The sequence below is a fragment of the Phascolarctos cinereus genome, unplaced genomic scaffold, assembly GCF_003287225.1.
Source record: "Phascolarctos cinereus isolate Bilbo 61053 unplaced genomic scaffold, phaCin_HiC Scaffold_7;HRSCAF=346, whole genome shotgun sequence".
Taxonomy (NCBI): domain Eukaryota; kingdom Metazoa; phylum Chordata; class Mammalia; order Diprotodontia; family Phascolarctidae; genus Phascolarctos; species Phascolarctos cinereus.
The window spans coordinates 169,063,958-169,083,596 of NW_027556180.1; the positions used below are offsets into that span (position 1 = coordinate 169,063,958).

Consider the following 19,639-nt stretch of genomic DNA (forward strand, 5'->3'; position numbering starts at 1 on the left):
CCCATTCATTTTTATGATGCTGGCAGCTGTCCTAGCAACACATTAGTTCCATTTTGGAGGTTTAGACATGTCTTTTAGTCTTCAGTCCTGTCCCTAGTTCCGGCTTTTCCTGCTTACAGAGCATTTTATTAGAATGAGCAAGCATAATGCTGACCTCGTGTTCGAGAGATCCAGACACTCGTGTTTTCCTCCTTACCCTTTCTAATCTGGGATTCTTCTGTAAGGCCCCTATGATATAAGCTGCCCACTATAGGGTAGTACTACTGTTGGGTAGTGATACAATGCTATTAGGTACTCTACAGACCTGAAAGTGTTAATGGTGAAGAGCAGATTTTATTCCCTATGATTCACAGGAGAATCATGAGGCTTTTATCACTTTTCTGAATCTGACTGTTCATTGGAGCCTCTCAGAACTGAAACCTTTGCTCTTCTAGATAATCTAACTAATAACAACATTCATCATCTCCCACCTTCCCCACACACACACCTCCCCTAGAAAATAAATTGCTCTCTACTAACTCATTTTGAAGAGCCGCTATGGGAATTACATTTTTAAAAATATAAAACCCTGCATCTTCACAATATATACAGTACAAGAATAGCCCCTTAAAAATGAATCAAAAATACACTGAATAATCATAGACTTGAGTAAATTCCAAAGGGTAAGATTCAAATAATCATTCTAATAAAACATGTTAACGTAATTAATTCAGTATTTATGATAATGTAATAAGGTATTATTGATTTAACTGGATCCATTTTTTCCCTTTGAATCTACACGTCATGATGTCCTTTTCCTCTTTGAGCTTAGGAGACTTGCATTGTGAACTTCTAAGCAGTAAGGAGGAAGAAAAGACATCCTTTTGTCCCTTCGATATTTCTTCTTCCACCAGGATCTCAGGGAGAATAATCTTCCAAGGATAAATTGTACTTGATACTCTCTGTGGTGCCACAGGTCTAATGTATCCCAAACCCAAGGGCATGACTTGTATTTTTATTTGAGTTGTAGCTGCTGTAGCATCTCCTATTCTAGACTAAGCCCCCTTTATACATAGGTTGACCTACAGGAGAAAACATAAGTATGTGAAAATGAGTAACATGGAAAAAAAGGCAAGAAAGATAAATGGAAATTAGTAGTAGAAGGCATTAAATGCCAAGTTGAGGTGCCTATGCCCCTATTGTCAAAAGGAAGGAAGGAAGGAAGGAAGGAAGGAAGGAAGGAAGGAAGGAAGGAAGGAAGGAAGGAAGAGAGAAAGAGAGAAAGAAAGGAAGAGAGAAAGAAAGAAAGAAAGAGAGAAAGAAAGAAAGAAGGAAGGAAAGAAAGAAAGAAAGAAAGAAGAAGAAAGAAAGAAGAAGAAAGAAAGAAAGAGAGAGGGAAACAGAGAGACAGAAGGAGAGAAAGAAAGAAAAAAGAGAGTGAGAAAGAAAGAAAGAAAGAAAGAAAGAAAGGAAGGAAGGAAGAAAGAAAAAAGAGAGTGAGAAAGAAAGAAAGAAAGAAAGTGAGAGAGAAAGAAAGAAGAAAGAAAGAACATAGGATTTAGGGATACTTATTAGAAGTCTATTAAAGGAGGCTGGGTAAGAGGTAATAAGAGCCCAGACTGGAGCTGTAGCCATATTAGTGTAGAAAAGAGGAGAGATGTCAAAGATGATGTTGAGGTAAAATTCCAAGGTCTTAGAGACTGAGAGGATGTGGGGAAAACTGCAAAAGAAGCAAAAAAAAAATCATAGGGAGACAGAGATGCAGAAAGAGAGAAAGCTACTTTTAGTTCCCCTGAAGCTGCAGAGGGTAGCAGGCAAGAAGACTAATTGGGGTTATATGGGTGGGGAGGGCTTAGTGATGAATAATATTGCTGTCCTGTGAAGACTAGCCTAGCTGATGATAATGTCTGAGATATAGATAGATAGATAGACAGACAGACAGACAGACAGACAGACAGACAGACAGACATAGATAGATAGATAGATAGATAGATAGATAGATATAGATATAGATATGTATATATGTATGTGTGTACATATGTATAAATTATAAATCATATATATATATATATACATATATAAAATTTTAAAGCATCAAAGCATTTTTCACATGATATCTCATTTGAGCCTCGCAACCCTCCCATAAGGCATTACAGACACTATTGTCCTCATTTTACAGATGAAAAAACTGAGACTCTGGTAAGTGACATGCCCTTAGCTATGCAGCAAGTAAGTGTCAGAAGTGAGAATGAACCCTAGATCTTCCTGAGTCCAAGTCTGTGCTCCATCCACTGCGACATACTGCTTCATCAAGATATCATTTATTAAGGGCCTGAAATGAGCAAAGCCCTGTGCTGAGTGCTGTGGGGCCAAGGGTAGAAATTCAAATCGTAAAAGGGTCTTGCCTTCCTCGAACTTACAAAGGCTTTCCTGCTGCCTTCTATATCATACCTTATAATAGATGGCTGCCTGTTTTTTGTTGGAGGCAATCAGGATTAAGTGACTTGCCCGGAGTTATACAGGTAGTAAGTGTATGAGGTCAGATTTGAACTCAGGTCCTCCTGAGCCCAGGGCTGGCACTCAATCCATTGTTCCACCTAGCTGTCCCTAGATAGCTGCCTATTTTGCCTATTTGTAGTCGTCCTTGCCTAACTAACCTAGTTCTCCCTCAGTGTTAGAAAAAGTCCAAACTGTAGTAGCTTCGCTGTGGGATGATAATATAGAATTGAAGAAAGTCAGCCCGACCCCCTTATTTTATAAATGAAAAGATTAAGAGTTAGACAAGTGAAGCAACCTCCCATCACACATTGACCTGATGTCAGAACCTTGACTAAAACTCAGAGATTTTGACTTAGAAAGTCCACTCAGAATCACACATGGGTGACCACAGGGGCCACTCCAGATTTCTAGCATGTAGGCAACAACATTTCTATAACTCTTTAAGGTTTGCAAAGTAAAACAGATAGACAGACAGATATATAGAGATATATATACACACACACACACACACACACACACACACACACACACATATATATATATGCATGTACATACACGTGTATGTATTATCCTGTGCATATATCATATGTGTGCATACATGTATATAGTTGTATGTATGTGTGTGCATATATGTGTACATTTATATGTGTGTATGTGTTATGTATGTAGCTTCATTTCATATATATATATGTATATACACACACACACATATTTTCTTATGTGTTTTAGAGATGGATAGAGCGTTGGCCCTGGAGTTAGGAAGACTCTTCCTCCTAAGTGCCTCTGACACTAGCTGTGTGACCTTCAGCAAGTCACTTAACCCTATTTGCCTCAGATTCCTCCTCTGGAAAATGATCTGGAGATGAAAATAGCAAACCACTCCCATATCTTTGCCAAGAAAACTTCAAATGGGGTTATGGAGAGTCAGAGATGACTAAAAAATGACCAAACAACATCAGAGAGTATATAACTGCCTAAGAAAGGTAGAATTGAGAGAGTCATGAGGGAAGAGAATATTTCCTTTGGGTAGTGTTACCTTTTGGATATGAATTAACTTTTATTAGAAACATCGGAACAAAACAGAATTATAGAATGTTGAAGCTGAAAAGGGTCTTGGATATCATCTGGTCCGACTGTCTCATTTTGCAGATGAGAAGGCGTAAGCATTCTTGCCAACCAGAGTTAAGTTTTGAAAGGTAATGTTGCAGGGATGTGCTAGAGTCAGTTCTAATTGACTAGTGAGAGTCAGTTGTTAAATCTTAAGCTGGAATATTTACACCTCTGGAATAGTCAAACGCTACAAAATCAGGATTTATTAATTTGTTGATTGTCCAGACTTAAGAAAGTGATGAAGAAAATGTTGGTAATACAGATTAAATCTAAAAGTATGTCCTGTGTAATTTTTTTCCCCAGAAAACCGGTTGCTAAACATTTACCAACACAGTTACGCACAGCCAATAATGGTATACAGGGGAGAAAAAGCCAGCCTTTGAGTAAAGAATACCAGGGTTCAGGGACAGTCTCTGACACAGACTAGCTGTGTGACCCTGGGCAATGCACTTAATCTCGGAGTTTTCCTGGTAATTCTCTAAGAATGTAATTTACTGATGAGATGCTCATCTGTATCATTTGAGGTATTTTCCAGAATAGAAGTTTCATATAACAGTGAAACTACAAGTCTGGCATCCCTCACCCTCAAAAAGCAGGATTAGGCTTAGAACTGTTCAAATCAGAATAAATTGCCCAACGTATGAATCACTGGGTCTGGAGTCAGGGAGCCCTGACTTCGGATCAGTCCTCAAACATTCACTAGCTGTGTGACCCTGGGCAAATCACTTAACCTCTGTTTGCCTCAGTTTCCTCATCTGTAAAATGGGGATAGTAGGAGCACCTACCTCCCAAGGTTGTTGTGAGAATCAAATGAGATAATAATTGTAAATCATTTAGCACGATGCCTACTATATAGTATATGTATATATATACACACATATGTATTATACATGTGTATGTTATATGTACATTCTATATACATATATAACATATATATATACATGTTTAAATATATGCATACAGACACACACATTGGAGAAAGAAATGGCAAATCACTCCAGTATTCTTGCAGGAAAATTTCAAATGGGGTCATGAAGAGTCAGACACAACTGAAAATGACTAAACAAGAAAATATATAACACATAGATTACTATACTTGTACTATTATATATGCTTACATATACGTATATTACTATATGATCATATATAGTAATTACTTATATATAATTATTACTTATACTATGTAATTATACTATATATTTACTTATATGTTAATATATTACATATATACATGTGTAATATCAAACATTGTAAATATTAAGCATAAGTATTATATAAAGGATAACTTATTATTACATCCTTCCTCTCTTTACAAACATTTTTCCCCAGTCAAAACATTATCTCTTTTTTAAAGACAGACATTTTTTCACCTTTTATCCTTTGCCCATAATCATTGTTCTAGCTACTGTGTAAACTGGAACATCTATAAGCAAAAGAGTTAATAATGCTGGCAAGGGACACTTTGGTTCATTTTCTTTCAAGAAACACTAAATTTATAAATACATATATATATATAATATATGTATATATATATATATACATATATATATATGTATGTATGTATTTATGTCTCTTTGAGGGACACGTGGAACCATTAAAACCTAGAAAAATATTCCAAGTGACCCATAGTCATAACTACCCACTCCTAATGTGTGACACTGTTTTGTTTCTTAGCGGTTAATTTTTTTAAAACTCAGGATAGTTACCCAAGGTCCAGGAGGTGAAAAGTTCTTCTTATTCCTAAGCAATTTCACCTTTGGTACAACTGATTCCACCTGGACTATGAAGCCTTAAAAAAATTGCCACAGGAGAACAATGAAAGGAGTGTTTTTCCTTTCAAGTATTCACTGAACAAAATCATTTTTATCTGCAGAGACTGGGAGCAAGCTACTTCCTGCCTTCCGTGCTGCGAAATTGGAAAGTATAATGACTTCACAATACCCTGCTGAGCTGAGTTCTTCTCAAAAACGTGTGACTCCCATTTCTCAGCCATTTAGGGCAGGCCCTCAGCCAACTTAATATTGGGTTGATTTCACTGGGACTTTTGGATGTTCCCAAAAATGAAATCACATCCTCAATAAAAGGTGTCCTTCTGCAGTAAGCATTATTGCTGCTTTCTCATTTTAAGACTTTTTTGGCTATGGATTTTAACCTATATGGAAGTCACCGCCCCTTCCCTGAATCTCAGTTTCCTTATCTGAAAAATGAAGGGTTTGGCCTAGACAACTTCCAAATTCCTTTCTAGCTATAAATCTTTGGTCCTACCCAAAGAGGTACAGACACATTGGCCAGTTTGGATTGAAATTTGTAGTCAAGGTCAAAGTCTGTTTGAACAAGTGCTTACATTAAAGAAATGTCAGCGATTATCACCGTTGTTGACAACAAAGTTTCAAAATGAGGAAATAGAAAAATAAACCTTCTGAAGACTAGCCTATTTTATCAATCTCCAAAACATTCAAAATGCTGAAGCCCATCTATGTACTGATGTGCCATGTATCCTGTTTCAAACCTCTTTGCTTAAGTATTAAAGATGGAGATGGTAAAGCCTATACAAATTTAGACACAACAATCTAAGGATCATTTTCCCACCTCGATTCACTCATTAGAAATTCAATAAAAACACCAGTGACAGCAGGTTCTAAACTTTAATATTAAGATGTTAAGGTCAATGTTTCTAATGGAATCCTTCCTTCCTGAGAATTCCATTCTTCCATGAATTGGACAAACCTGAATGTGTCAAACTTCACCATTCAGGTTAAGGTTGATTTTTACAACTGCCATTATGTAAATGTAGTCTAGCCTCTGGACTTACACCCCCAATGCCACCTGGATCACCGTAGTGAGGCTAGCCAAATAAAATAACAATAACAATGACTAGCATACATGTCTAAATCTAATGGCCTTTTTTCGTTCTCCATCTTCTTTGTCTTTATGAGCCTTTGACACTTTTGACCACTTTCCTTCCCCTTTGCTACTATACTCCCTTGACTTCCTCTGTTTTCTTCTGCCTCTCTTCCCACTCAATCTCACTGCTCCTTCTCATAGTCTCACTGGTTCACCTCTCTTTTCCTGTTTCCGAGGCATGGGCATCCCTAAAGTTTGGTCTTCATCTCTCTTTACTCTCTCTCTCTCTCTCTCTCTCTCTCTCTCTCTCTCTCTCTCTCTCTGTCTCTCTCAAGCTGTTATATCTATGCAATTTATTCCCAAATCTATCTACCCAGCCCCATTTTTTTTCTTGAGCTCCAGTCCCATATTTCTAATTGCCAGAAGGACATCTCCATGCAGATGTCCTTCTACCTTTTCTAACTCAACATAGCCAAAAATGGAAATAATATTCTCTCCCTTCTAAACTTGTGGACTTTCCCTATTTATTTTGATAGCACCACCATCTTTCTTCTGATGCAAGTTTGAAATCTCAATCATCTTTGGCCCTTCACACCTCCTCCTCATCCCACATGTTACCAAGTCCTGTCAATTTAACTAACACAATATCCATCCCCTTTTCCCCACTCACACTGCCTTCACCTCAATTTGGACCATCATTACCTCTTGCATTGACTATTATTTTAGTCTCATAACTGCTTTCCTGGATTCCAGTCCCTCCTGACTTCAGTACATCTTTTATACAGCTGCTGAAATACTTTTCTTTTTTAATTTTGTTTTTAATTTATGGAATAAAACAAACATTTCCCTAACATAGCACAATAAAAAAGATGATTGTACATGAAACTGGAAATCTACTATGCACAACTTGCTATTTCTTTCAAATATGTAACAAAATTAGCAAATACATTTCTTTTTTTTTCTTCCCTCCCCCCGTCCCCCGTCCTAGAAACAGCTACTATTAGAGGCAATCAGGGTTAATTGACTTGCCAGGGTCACACAGCTAATAAATGTCAAGTGTCTGAGGGCGTATTTGAACCCAGGTCCTCTTGACTCCAAGTCCAGAGCTCTATCCACTGCGCCACCTAGTTGCTACTCAAAGCCATTCTTAAAGTAATATTGCTGCTGTGTATATAATGTTCTCTTGGTTCTATTCATTTCAGTCTTTACTATTTTATGCAAGTCCTTTCATGTTTTTCTAAAAATCATTGATCTCATCATTTCTTATAGTACAGTAGTATTCCATCACAATCATATACTACAACTTGTTTAGGCATTCCCCAATTGATGGGCATCACTGCATTTTCCAGTTCTTTGATACCACAAGAAGAGCTGCTATTAACATTTTAGAGAATATAGGTTCCTTTCCTTTTTTCTTAATCATCTTTGGAAATAGACCAAGTTATAGCATCGCTGAGTCAAAGGGTATAGGTAGTTTAATAACTCTTTGGGCATAATTTCAGATTGCTCCAAAATTGCTCTCCCATTTCCATATTCAAAACCTTTCAATGACTTCCCATGGCCTATAGGACAAAATGCAAACTCCTTAGCCCGGCATTGTCAAATAAAGATATTAGTTTTCTATAATTTGGCTTCTAACTATCTATCTAGCCCTGTTTCATTCTACTCCCATTCATATACCCCAGATTCCAGCTAAATTGGGCTCCTGTAGCATTCCTCGAACCTGAAACACATTCTTATACCTCTTCTGGATGAAGTCCTCTTCTTCCTTCAAAGGCAACTCAAATGCCATGTCTTTGTCGAAGGCTTCCCTGAAAGAGATTTCCACTTCTCCATATTTCTTTTTCTTTCTTCCTTTTTAAAAAATAAGTGTGATTAATGATTTTGTTTTTATATCACTGCCAATTTTAGATACAGCATATTCTCAGACAAATTGAATCCTCACTCACAACAAAGAAAAACAGTTAAAAACAACTCATAAAAAATCCAGTCTCAGGCACTTGACACTTACTAGCCATGTGACCCTGGGCAAGTCACTTAACCTCAATTACCTCACTAAAAAGCAAAAAAAATTAAAAACCAGCTCAAACAGTGACAGATGACAATGTACACACACACACACGCACACACGCATGCACACACGCACACACATGCACACACATACACCTCTTTGCTCAGAGTGTGTAGGTACGTTATCTGTTCTCTGGTACTAAGATTGATTATTACAATTACTCAGGGGTCAGCTTTCTTTTAGTAATCTGCTTATTTACATTGAGTCATTATGTAAAGTGTTTTGCTTCTGCTTATTTCAATTATCATCAGTAGATAAAACTTTCCTACATTTCTTTGAATTCTTCATATTTATCATCTCTTAATGCAAAATTAATGTCTGTTACATTTATAAATCATAGTTTTAGGGCAGCTAGGTGGTACAGTGGGTAGAATGCCAGGTAAGGAATCAGGAAGATTAATCTTGCTGAGTTCAAGTCTAGTCTCAGGTACTTACTAGTTGTGCAGCCCTGGGCAAGTCGCTTAACCCGATTTGCTTCAGTTTTCATCTATAAAATGAACTGCAGAAGGAAATTGCAAATCACTCCAGTATCTTTGTCAAGAAAACCCCAAATGGGACAAAGAGAGTCAGACATGAGTGAAAAAGAAGAACAAATCATAGTTTTATACATAGTCCTCTAATCATTGGGCATATGCTTTGTTTCCAGTTCTTTGACACCACACACACACACACACACACACACACACACACACACAATGCTGCTCTAAATATTTATGAATTTTTACTTTTTGTCTTTAACCTCGTTGAGGTATATGAATCATAGTGGTAACACTAGGTCAAAGCATATAGACAGTTTAGTCAGGCCCTTGTTTTCCTGAAAACTCAGATAAAATGCTACCTTTTCTACAAAGCTGTTCCTAACTCTCTCCCTCCCAGCTCTTAATCCTGCCCCCAAAACATTGTTTTTATTTTGTATATATCTATCTATATGTTGTTTCTTTCTAAAGAATATAACTTTTATAAAAATGAATGCAATGATTGTTTCTTTTCTGACCTTGTATCCCCAGAGCCTAGTACAATGCTTATATATATTGGATGTTAATAATGCTTGTTGATTAATTAATAATTCCAATTTTTTTATCCCAGAATGGTTAAATCAATTTACAGCTCTATGAATAAGTGCAATAAGGCACCTGTCTTCCCACAGCCCTTCTTGCATTATTTTTAGATATATAGAGAGCTGGACATAAGAGTCGAGTTAGACCTAAATTCAAATCTGGCTTCAGACACTTAGCAGCCGTGAAACCCTGGGCAAATCACTTAACCTCTGCCTGCGTCAGTTTCCTCAACTGTAAAATGAGGATAATAATATCACCTACCCCTCAGGATTGTTGTAAGGATAGAATAAGATAATATTTATAAAGCAATTTGCAAATGTGAATACTAGGTATTATTATTAGTAGTAGTAGTAGTAGTAGTAGTAGTATCTATCAACATATAAGGTGTGAGGTAAAACCTCAAAATTTTAAAATTTACCCTTTTCTTATTATTAATCATTTGAAACAAGTTTTCAAGCAGTTGTTAACAGTATGTAATTCTTTTTTGAAAATTTTTTTCATACTCTTTGGCCTATTACATAGTTCTTCCCTGTATTATGGTACTTTGGCTAAATACCTTCTTTGGCCTTATCACATTCTTCTTTGGATTGTACTTACTTGAAGAAATTTGTCCTATTAGATTTTAAGCTATTGTTTTTCTTCTCTATAGACCCAATGCCTAACATGATGCGCATAAAATGGATGTTTAATTGGTTTTTGATTCTGTAATCTTTTACATTTTACTGTTATATCATTTTCAGTAAGATTTTACATACCGTGACTCCAAAAATCAAATGGTACTTAGCACAGAGTAGATGCCCAAAAATGTTTTTTGGCAGATAAAAGAAAAGGAACCTTTTGTATGAACACAGCTATAATTATCTTAGGGAGATCCAACTTTACAGGAAAGCTAGTTGGGCATTAAGATACTGCATCCTCTCTGTTTGACTGTGAGTAGAAAGAAAGCTGATTGATTGTAGGACACTTCACTTGACCTTGTTCTTCCATAGACTCATAGAATATTAGGGGTGAATGGAATCTTAGAGATAATTTAATAGCGATCATTTAGTCTAACACCCTTCTGAGGCAGCTAGGCGCCACAGTGAATAGAGTGCTGGGCTTAGAGTCAGGAAGACCTGAGTTCAAATGTGACCACTAGCTGTATGACCCTGGGCACTTAACCTTTGCCTCAATTTACTCACCTGTAAAATGGAGACAATAATGGCACCTACCTCCCAGGGCTGTTATAAGATAATAATTGTAAAGTGCTTAGCACAGTGCCTGGCACGTAGTAAGAGCTAGGTAAATGTTAGCTACTATTATTTTATGTAATTGTATGCACAAATGTGTTATATATAATAATTACACATATTGTATTATATTAGTAGATGAGGACACCAAGGGTCCTATGTGCCTATTTGCCCCATGAGTCCAATCACTCACTATTTCTAGATTTCAGAAGTCACACAAGTAGTTAGTGGAAGCCAAGATCAGACTCCAGTCCTTTTAACATTTTGTACTTCAGGGTTCCCAAGGACTAAATGATGTACCCGCATCCTTCCAATCAAACTGAGAATGCAAATCACAGATGTTGATAAAGTTTCCATGTTTCTTGAATCATTTTCTAAGCAATGCTCTCTAAATTATAATTATAGTTTTATTGACTATATGCTCAACAAAATGATAAAAATCCGGCAATAGGCCGCCAATGATGCATTTCTCTTGTTTCTCTCTATGTAGCTTTGTGAGGTATCATTATCACCCATAACAACTATTCAAACCAAGTATCAGGATAAACAGAACTTAGAACCAAGCTTTTGAAACTCTCTATTGAAAAATGTTAAACCAAGATTTGCTACAAATAATGAATATTAAATAATAAATATTCAATCACACTGCTTTTACTAAGATATTATTAATCATTTTAGTGAAAGCACAGTTTTGCCCAACTAATAAAACATAATAAAATTGTTTTTAAATATTATTTCAGGTATCCCATTTTTATTTATATTTTTGTGTATCTTTACTGATATACTTAGCCTACATATTATATACATGTACAACAGTATATCTATATAAACATATATTTTATACCTACAACTTGTATACACATACAATTGTATATATATAAAATTGTGTGTGTGTGTGTGTATATATATATACACACACACACACACACACACACAATTGTAAGTATGTATAATATGTAAATAAACTAATATATATTGGGTACTTGGTCAAGAACATTTACTGATCAAAGTACACTGTAGCTGTGTGACCCTGGGCAAGTCACTTAACTCCATTGCCTAGCCAAAAAAAACAGTCACTGCGAAAAAGTTTGGAGATCACTGGTATAGACTGAGCACAAGATGTTGGACCTGGATTCAGGAAATCCTTTATTCAGATTCCATCTCTGAGACTTACTAGCTGCGTGACCTTAGGCAAGCTCCTTAACCTATCTGATCCTATCTCCCCATTAGCAAAACGGGAACACTATCTATCACACCTACCTTTACAAGGCTGTTGTAATACTAAAATGAGAAAACTATAATTAGTTATTGAAAATTTAGATAATTAGTTATATAATGAAATACTTTGCAAATGAAGTGCTATGTAAATTCCAGTTATTATTATCATCGTTGTTGGTTGCTTCTTTTTTTTGGGGGGTGGCATCTAAAACTATGTTTTCATTGGTATAAAAACCTCTCATTATGCTTCCATGATGAAATATGCTTTCATCATGGAAGTTCCCTCCATCGGGTACACCCATTAACATGGATTTATAACTCATGTTTGATGGTCAGTCTAAGAAAGCTGCCCGAACGCTAAGACGTGAAGTGTCCTGCCCACGGTCCCATAGCTAGTATGAGTCAGAGTTAGGACTTCCTGGCTCCCAAGAGGATCCTCTCTCTACTACTGCTCATGGTCTCTCACTATTGCTCCATTCCATTCAATTATATAAACACTTCCATATTAAGTTTGACTAAAGGAGATCATGGCTTCACCGAAGTATTGAGGACTGTGATTAGGTTTGTACTATCCTATGGGATTACATTTAGACCCCCCCTAAGCTAGGTGGTACCATGGATAAAGCATTGTGCCTGGAGTCAAGAAGACCTTAATTCAGATCCTGCCTCGGACAGTTACTAGCTGTGTGACCCTGAGCAAGTTGCTTAACCCTGTTGGCCTCAGTTTCCTCATCTGTAAAATGAGCTGCAGAAGGAAATGGCAAACCACTTCAGTATCTTTGCCAAGAAAACCCCAAATGGGGTTAGGGGAGAGTCAGACATGACTGAACAACAATAATACTGTACTTAAAGAACCAATATCCTAGATATAGAGTTGGGAGGGAACTTAGAGGCCATCAAATCCAACCCTTTCCTAGTCCTACCATTTTATAGATGAGTATCAGAGAGGTTCAGCGAATGAGTTAACCAAGGTCACATTGGTAGTAAGCATAATAGGCAGTATTTGAACCCAGGTCTTTTGTCTCCAAATTCAAAATCATGTGATCCCTAAAAGCTTTCTCTTAGTTTTTTGATTCTTTGATTCAGTAAAAATGAAAGCATATTTATCTAAAAAGGAAAAATGAGCCACTCCTGGATGAAAATTGTTAGTATTAATCATAATTGTAGGAAGATTCACATGAAAGTAAGTTTTAATGCTATTTTCTGCTGGCCAGAAACAACTATGAAAGAGCCCCCTACTCAAGGTCTCATCCCACCTAAATTGTAGAGTACAATTAAGTGACTTGACTCACCCAGTGAATAAATGTCTGAGGCCAGATTTGAACTCGGGAAAATGAGTCTTCCTAACTTCAGGCCCTGCATTCTATCCGTTACACTACCTAGCATACAACTACATAGTATGTGCCAGTCACTGTGCTAAGCATTGTGTCAACAATGACAGTCTCTATTCTCATGAGTTTCGCACTCAATCAAACATGATAATATATAAAATACTTTGTAAACCTTATAGCACTATAGAAATGTTACTTATCATTACCATTATCAGCATCACCATCATCATACTGGAGTACTCATTTTTAAATAAATGAAGTAGCCAAATACCTACAGAATATGATTTCTAGGGAAACAGAAAGACCATTATCTAGCCCTCAGATAGAAATTCTACTCCATCTTTTAGATGCTATAATTTCACCATTACACAGTCCCTTTAAGTTAAAGATTGAAAAATGTCAATTTTCCTGAGAGAACTAGGGTTAAGCTCTTACCAGTAATTTGTGGCTTTGTCTGAATGAGTGTTCCTTTATTAATCCAGATAGCTCACCCATACAAAGTGATTTCTATACCTTGTTTCAATTGAAACTCACAACCTGGAAGGCAGGTTATATAAATGGGACTCTTGTTTTATAAAAATGAAAAAGCCAACATGTAGAAAAGTCTAATGAATTGTCTGAGATGAAGCAGCTGGTGACATGGAGGATAGGGAGCTGGGCCTGGATTCAGGAAGAGTCAAACTCAAATACAACTTCAGCTGGATTTACTAGTCGTATGACCATTGGGCAAGTCACTTAACCTCTGATTGTCTCAGTTTCCTCAGCTATAAAATGGGGATAGTAATAGCACCTATCTCCCAGGATTGTTGTGAGGGTCAAAGGAGATATTTGCAAAAGTTCTTAGTACAGGGCCTGGCACATAGTAAGTGTTATATAAATACCTATTGCCTTCCCTCCCCAATTAAGACCTCTCAGACCATGAAGGATAGTAGCTAGTCTTGAACTCAGGTTAAACTGTACACTAAGCCCATGGTCCTACTACTACATTGTACAGCAACTCAGGAGATAAAAGTGAGATGAAAACTCTCCAACAATGGGTGGCCATAGAGGGAAGAAGGTACTCCTAAGTTGAGAAAGGGAGGTTGAAAAACTAGAAGGTTGGAATTCTGAAGTCAAACTTAGCCTACTTCACAATTTGTCCAGATGAAGTTCTAGGCCCAAGAGCTATCCTCAGATCCAAGGCATTCCTAATCATACTCAGATGAATCTGGGCCTGTGAGGCAGAGATCAGGAAGAACTCTTCCAATCTGATTACACCAAAGGCAAACATCTATCCAGTTACATGCAACAGCAAACCAGCTCCCCCAGTAAAGCATATGGCTGGGTGGAAAGAAGGGTAATGGTAAACCAGCAAATGGATAGGACCTGGGCAAGTACTTCCAGTCAATGTCCAGCTATCCTGGCTGCCTTGTTGAATCGAAGTCTGAGAGGTTGGAAGTGGGTGAGGCTCAAGTCAGAGAACATGACAAGTTGCATATCCTCCTTACTTTCAATTTTCTTACTCTTAAGGCCTTTGGAAATCAAGGATCATATATAATTAAGTAGTTAGTTTAAGGACAGAAGGTCCCAGAATTTATACACAGAGAAAAGCAGGTCAAAAGCATTCAAAAACAGTAAATTTTTTTTTGTACAACACTACTCAAAGTACTTTCACATACATTAATCCATTTCATACTCATAAGGACACAGGCAAGTACTGTGCCCATATTACAGATGAGGAGATTGAGACTAAGAAAAATAACATGACATGACTAAAGTTATCCTGTTTTTTATGCCAAGTCCAGTGCTTTATCCATCATATCCTACTGCCCTACCTACCCACCCACTACAGTATGATACAAGACCACAATTTTATAAGAAAACAAACAAAAACATTTGTATGGTGTGGGGTCCAAAATTATTCAATTTGTAAGAAAACCCACTGAGGCAGAGCTCCAAGCCAATAGCACTTTATTAAAGCATCTATGACTCCTTCCAGTGAAATGGACCTCAGATCTTCTTCATGATCTCAGATGCCCCTGGTCCCTAGGGCTTTGTTTTTATAGGGTTTGATATGTAGACAATCAAGACAGGATAAAGCAAAACATGGAATCCCGTTGGTTGATAGGCTTCTCTCTTGACCCTCCACGAAGGCCAAAAATGATGCATCAGAATGAGTGGTCACAAGATAAGCAAGGCAAGAGTCATCTCCACTGACTAAGTGGTCACGAGATGGGCAAGGCAATAGTCATCTCTGGCAACTATGAGGTCATAAGATGGTTACCTGCTCATGTTGGACAAGAAAGAATGATCCAGAGATACAAAAATAAGTTGGGGGATTTTCCAAAGTATCAAGGCATCCTACCCATGCTGGATTTGGACATGAAATTTGAGCAAAAAAAGATGGAGATATCTTTGTCAGCATTCTTATGTTTGCTCAAGTGAGCTTCCTAACTGGTAAACAAATGGTGAATGTTGGATTAAAGTTTAAGGACTACTAGAAGAAACTAATTTATCTAATTATCCCTATATGATCTATGTAAAATATCAAACTGATTAATACTGATGGGAATAGAGTAGGAATCCAAGTGAATAAAGTAGGAGTCACAACAGCCTGGGTTTGGAATTACTTTGGAATTGTTTTAAACATTTTGTGTAAAGTTAAGGATATTATTTATTCATACCATGAAATTACTTCCCATTGTGAAAAAATGATGATTGACTGTAGCCATCTCAACCTTACAGTGAGGCACTGCAGCTGGGCCTTAGCAGAGTTAATTTCTAAAGTTGAAAACAAAAGTATTTTGGAATTAAATCCTAACTACTTGTTAAGGATTGATAATTATGCTTATTTTTCCCTCACAGAAGACCATATGCCTTTACCAGAAAATTCAAAGGACAATGAATCAAATATAGTATCTATCCTTCAAACTCTTCAAAACAAACCAGGTAAATGTAAATTTAATATCAAGTTAATGATACTGTAAAGAGTGAGTATTGGTAATATGGTCTCAAAACTTTTTTTTTTCTGGAGAAGGAAGAAGGAAAGTAAATTTTCTAATTAAGTCAAAAGAACAATGAAATCTTTTTCTTTTTTTTTACAGTAATGATAAGGAACAGGGCTAAATGTAGCAGATCAGACTTTTTCTCTGAATCATTGTCAGATTTGGAGGGGAATGTGATTTGATTCATGACATCTCCAAATCCAAGCCCAGCTCTGTCATTTAACTTTTCTGAGACTCAGTGTCTCAGAAATAGGACTCAATGTCCTATTCAGTAAAATGATCAAGATGATTCTCCCAAATCTTGTCCAATTCTAAATCTTATGATTGTATGATTCTCTGAAATAAGAGGGAATGATGAAGGGCTGAACATAGATTCTTTCATTTTTGAGGACCAAAAGAGGAGAGTTTAGAAAGCCCACTTTAACTGGCCTTTTAGATGAAATAGGAGATGAAGTAATAACAACCACTACAGCAAGCATTTGTTTCCTTCAATTAATTAATTATTTGTCTTTAACCATCTTTTAAAAAAAAATTTGAGTTCTCTCCTTCTTCTTTGTCCTTCCTCCACCCACTGGGAAGGCAAAAATTGTGATATCAATTATACATGTGAAGTTATGCAAAACATATTCCCATATTAGCCATGTTACCAAAAAAAAAAAAAAGGAAAAATTTTAAAGTGAAAAAAGTATGCTTCAATCTGCACTCAGAGTACATTAGGTCTCTCTCTGGAAGTGGACAGTATTTTCCATCACAAGCTCTTTGGATTTGTCTTGGATTGCTGTCTTGATCAGAGTAGCTAAGTCTTTCACAATTGATGATTGTTACAATATTGTTGTTACTGTGTACAATATTTTGGTTCTGCTTGCTTCACTTTGCATCAGTTCATGTAAGTCTTCCCAGGGTTTTATGAAACCATCCTACCCATCATTCTTATAGCACAGTAGTATTCTAACACAATTATATACCACGACTTGTTCAGTCATTCTCCAATTAATAGGCATTTCCTCAATTTCCAATTTTTTGTCAACACAAAAAGAGCTGCTATAAATATTTTTGTATGATGAATCCTTTTCCCTTTTCTTTGATCTCTTTGGGATACAGACTTGTACTGGTATTGCTGGCTCAAAGGGAATGCCCTTAAGAATGGTTGGACCAATTCACATCTCTACCAGCTGTGAATTAGTGCACCGATTTTTCCACATCCCTTCCAGCATTTAGCATTTTCCTTTTCTGTCATGTTAGCCAATCTGATAGGTCTGAGGTGGTATCTCAGAGTTGTTTCTCATTTCTCTAATCAATAATGCAATTCTCTAATTAGAGTATGGTTTTTTTTCTTGTGACTATTGATAGCTTTGATTTCTCCTTTTGAAAACTGCCTGCTCATGTCCTTTGACCACACAAATAGCATTTATATAGAGCTTTAAGATTTACAAAGCACTCTACAAATAGTATCTCATTTTATCCTCCCAACCACACTATGAGGTAGGTGTTATTATTCCCATTTTTCAGATAAGGAAACTAATGCAGACAGAAGTCATGACTTTCTTTCTCCTTCTCTTCCTCCTCCTCACAAATAATAAGATTAGATATGAAGTCAGGTCTTTCTGACTTCAGATCGAGCATCTCATCCACTGGGCTAACTAGCAGCTGAAAATGGCTCTGAGGAACTTTTAAAAGGCCTGAAATTCACTGTGGGAACTCTGATGGGAAGTTGATGGAGCAGTGAGATTAAATATTAACCCAAAAAGATAAAAAAGATAGGAGTAAGACCTAAGTTTGAACACAGTAGCTATATGACTCTTAATAATACCTGTGATCATGAGGAACAAATGAGATAAAGAATTTAAAATGTTTTGCACAATTTAAAGTGGTATAATGTCGATTATGACGATAAGGATGACTTCTTAGCAGTCCAAGGCAGTACAGTTTCATTACTTTCTCTAGCAATATTCAGAAACATAGAAATGGATGCCAGAAAAGGGGATGGTTCTGGTTGCCCAGAGTTGAGGACTAGAGTCACTAATCTTAGGCAAATAGGTCAAGTGACGCTAACATGTGGTTAACAATTGATTTAAAAAGCTGATAAGGGAGCATGAGCTGAGTAGAGATGTAAAGACCATAACATGGATGATGGAATATGATAATAGGAAGGATAGATGTCACAATGATGATAAAGAGGTTTAGTAAATAAGAAAGACAGTGTGTTATGGAAGGGCAGGAGATTGTGGTTAACTTTCCTGGCTATTCTCCAGAGCCCAACATCAACAGACCATCCAATCCTAGATAATATTATTCCTTTGGTTTCATGGATATTACTCTTTTCTGGTTCTTCTCCTTCCTCTAAACCTGCTTTTTCTTTATCTTTGGTTTCTCATCCTCTTCCCAAACCTTCAACATGGATATTCTCAAAAGGATTCTTCTCTGTTCTTTTTACTTGGCAATAACCTTCATGACCAACAGCTTCGACTGTCACCTCTATTCAGTCAGCTCCCAGATCTAGCCCTGACCCTTCTTCTGAATTATAGACTCTTATATTTAAATCCTTAAAAGACATCTCCATCTAATGTCCCATTGGCACCTCAAGCTCAGCATTCCCAAAACTAAGGTTACTGGCTTCCTCCCAGTGTCTGAGGCACTGCTATTCACCCAGTTCCCCATGCTCAGAACTCTGGGATTACTTTTGACTCTTCCCTCTCTTTCACAAATTATAACTAATCAGTTACGCAGTCTTGTGAACTTCACTTCCAAAATATTGCCTACATCTGCCCCATCTTTTCTATTCCCATTGGCACCATCCTAGTACTGAAATTTATGTAGCAATCACCATTGTTTCCAATGGGAGTTCTCTTCCTGGTACTTGTTAATCAGTCTGTCGGGAGAGGCTCTGTTGAGGGAGATGTCAGCTTATCTATCACATGTCTTTTTGATACCCTTGTCCTACCTTCTGTTTAGCTATAGTCACATGAGCTTTCATTCCATCTCCCTTATCTCAAATTACATTTCCCTTAGACATGGTAATTGGGGAGGAGCTGAGACTCAATGGCCAATCACTTTTTAAAAGACATGTACCTATCAGAATTGTTTTTCTCTTATTACAAAAAGCTGTATTTAAAAGCTATCTGGTTCGAATCCTCAGGACTGATCCTCAGTGATCCCCCCACCAACATATTTCTACCTTGACATTTTTTAATAAACTACTTTTTAATTCTCTTTCCTGAGTTTTGCCTCTTTTATCGGGATGAAAGGCCTGAACATAAAAAATTTCCTTTTAACACTTAGTACAAGGCCTTGTTACCATTCATCTGGAAATATTATA

General features: G+C 36.8%; 1 protein-coding gene across 1 annotated transcript in view; it reads left to right on the forward strand.

Moving 5' to 3' along the window:
* LOC144454852 (uncharacterized) overlaps positions 1-19,639 on the forward strand; it is a 59,288-nt gene that overhangs the window by 12,492 nt on the left and 27,157 nt on the right. Inside the window, exon 2 of the mRNA XM_078147628.1 lies at positions 16,184-16,267. Within this exon, the coding sequence (XP_078003754.1) occupies positions 16,192-16,267 (76 nt within the window). The 5' untranslated portion in view covers positions 16,184-16,191. The remainder of the gene's footprint in view (positions 1-16,183; positions 16,268-19,639) is intronic.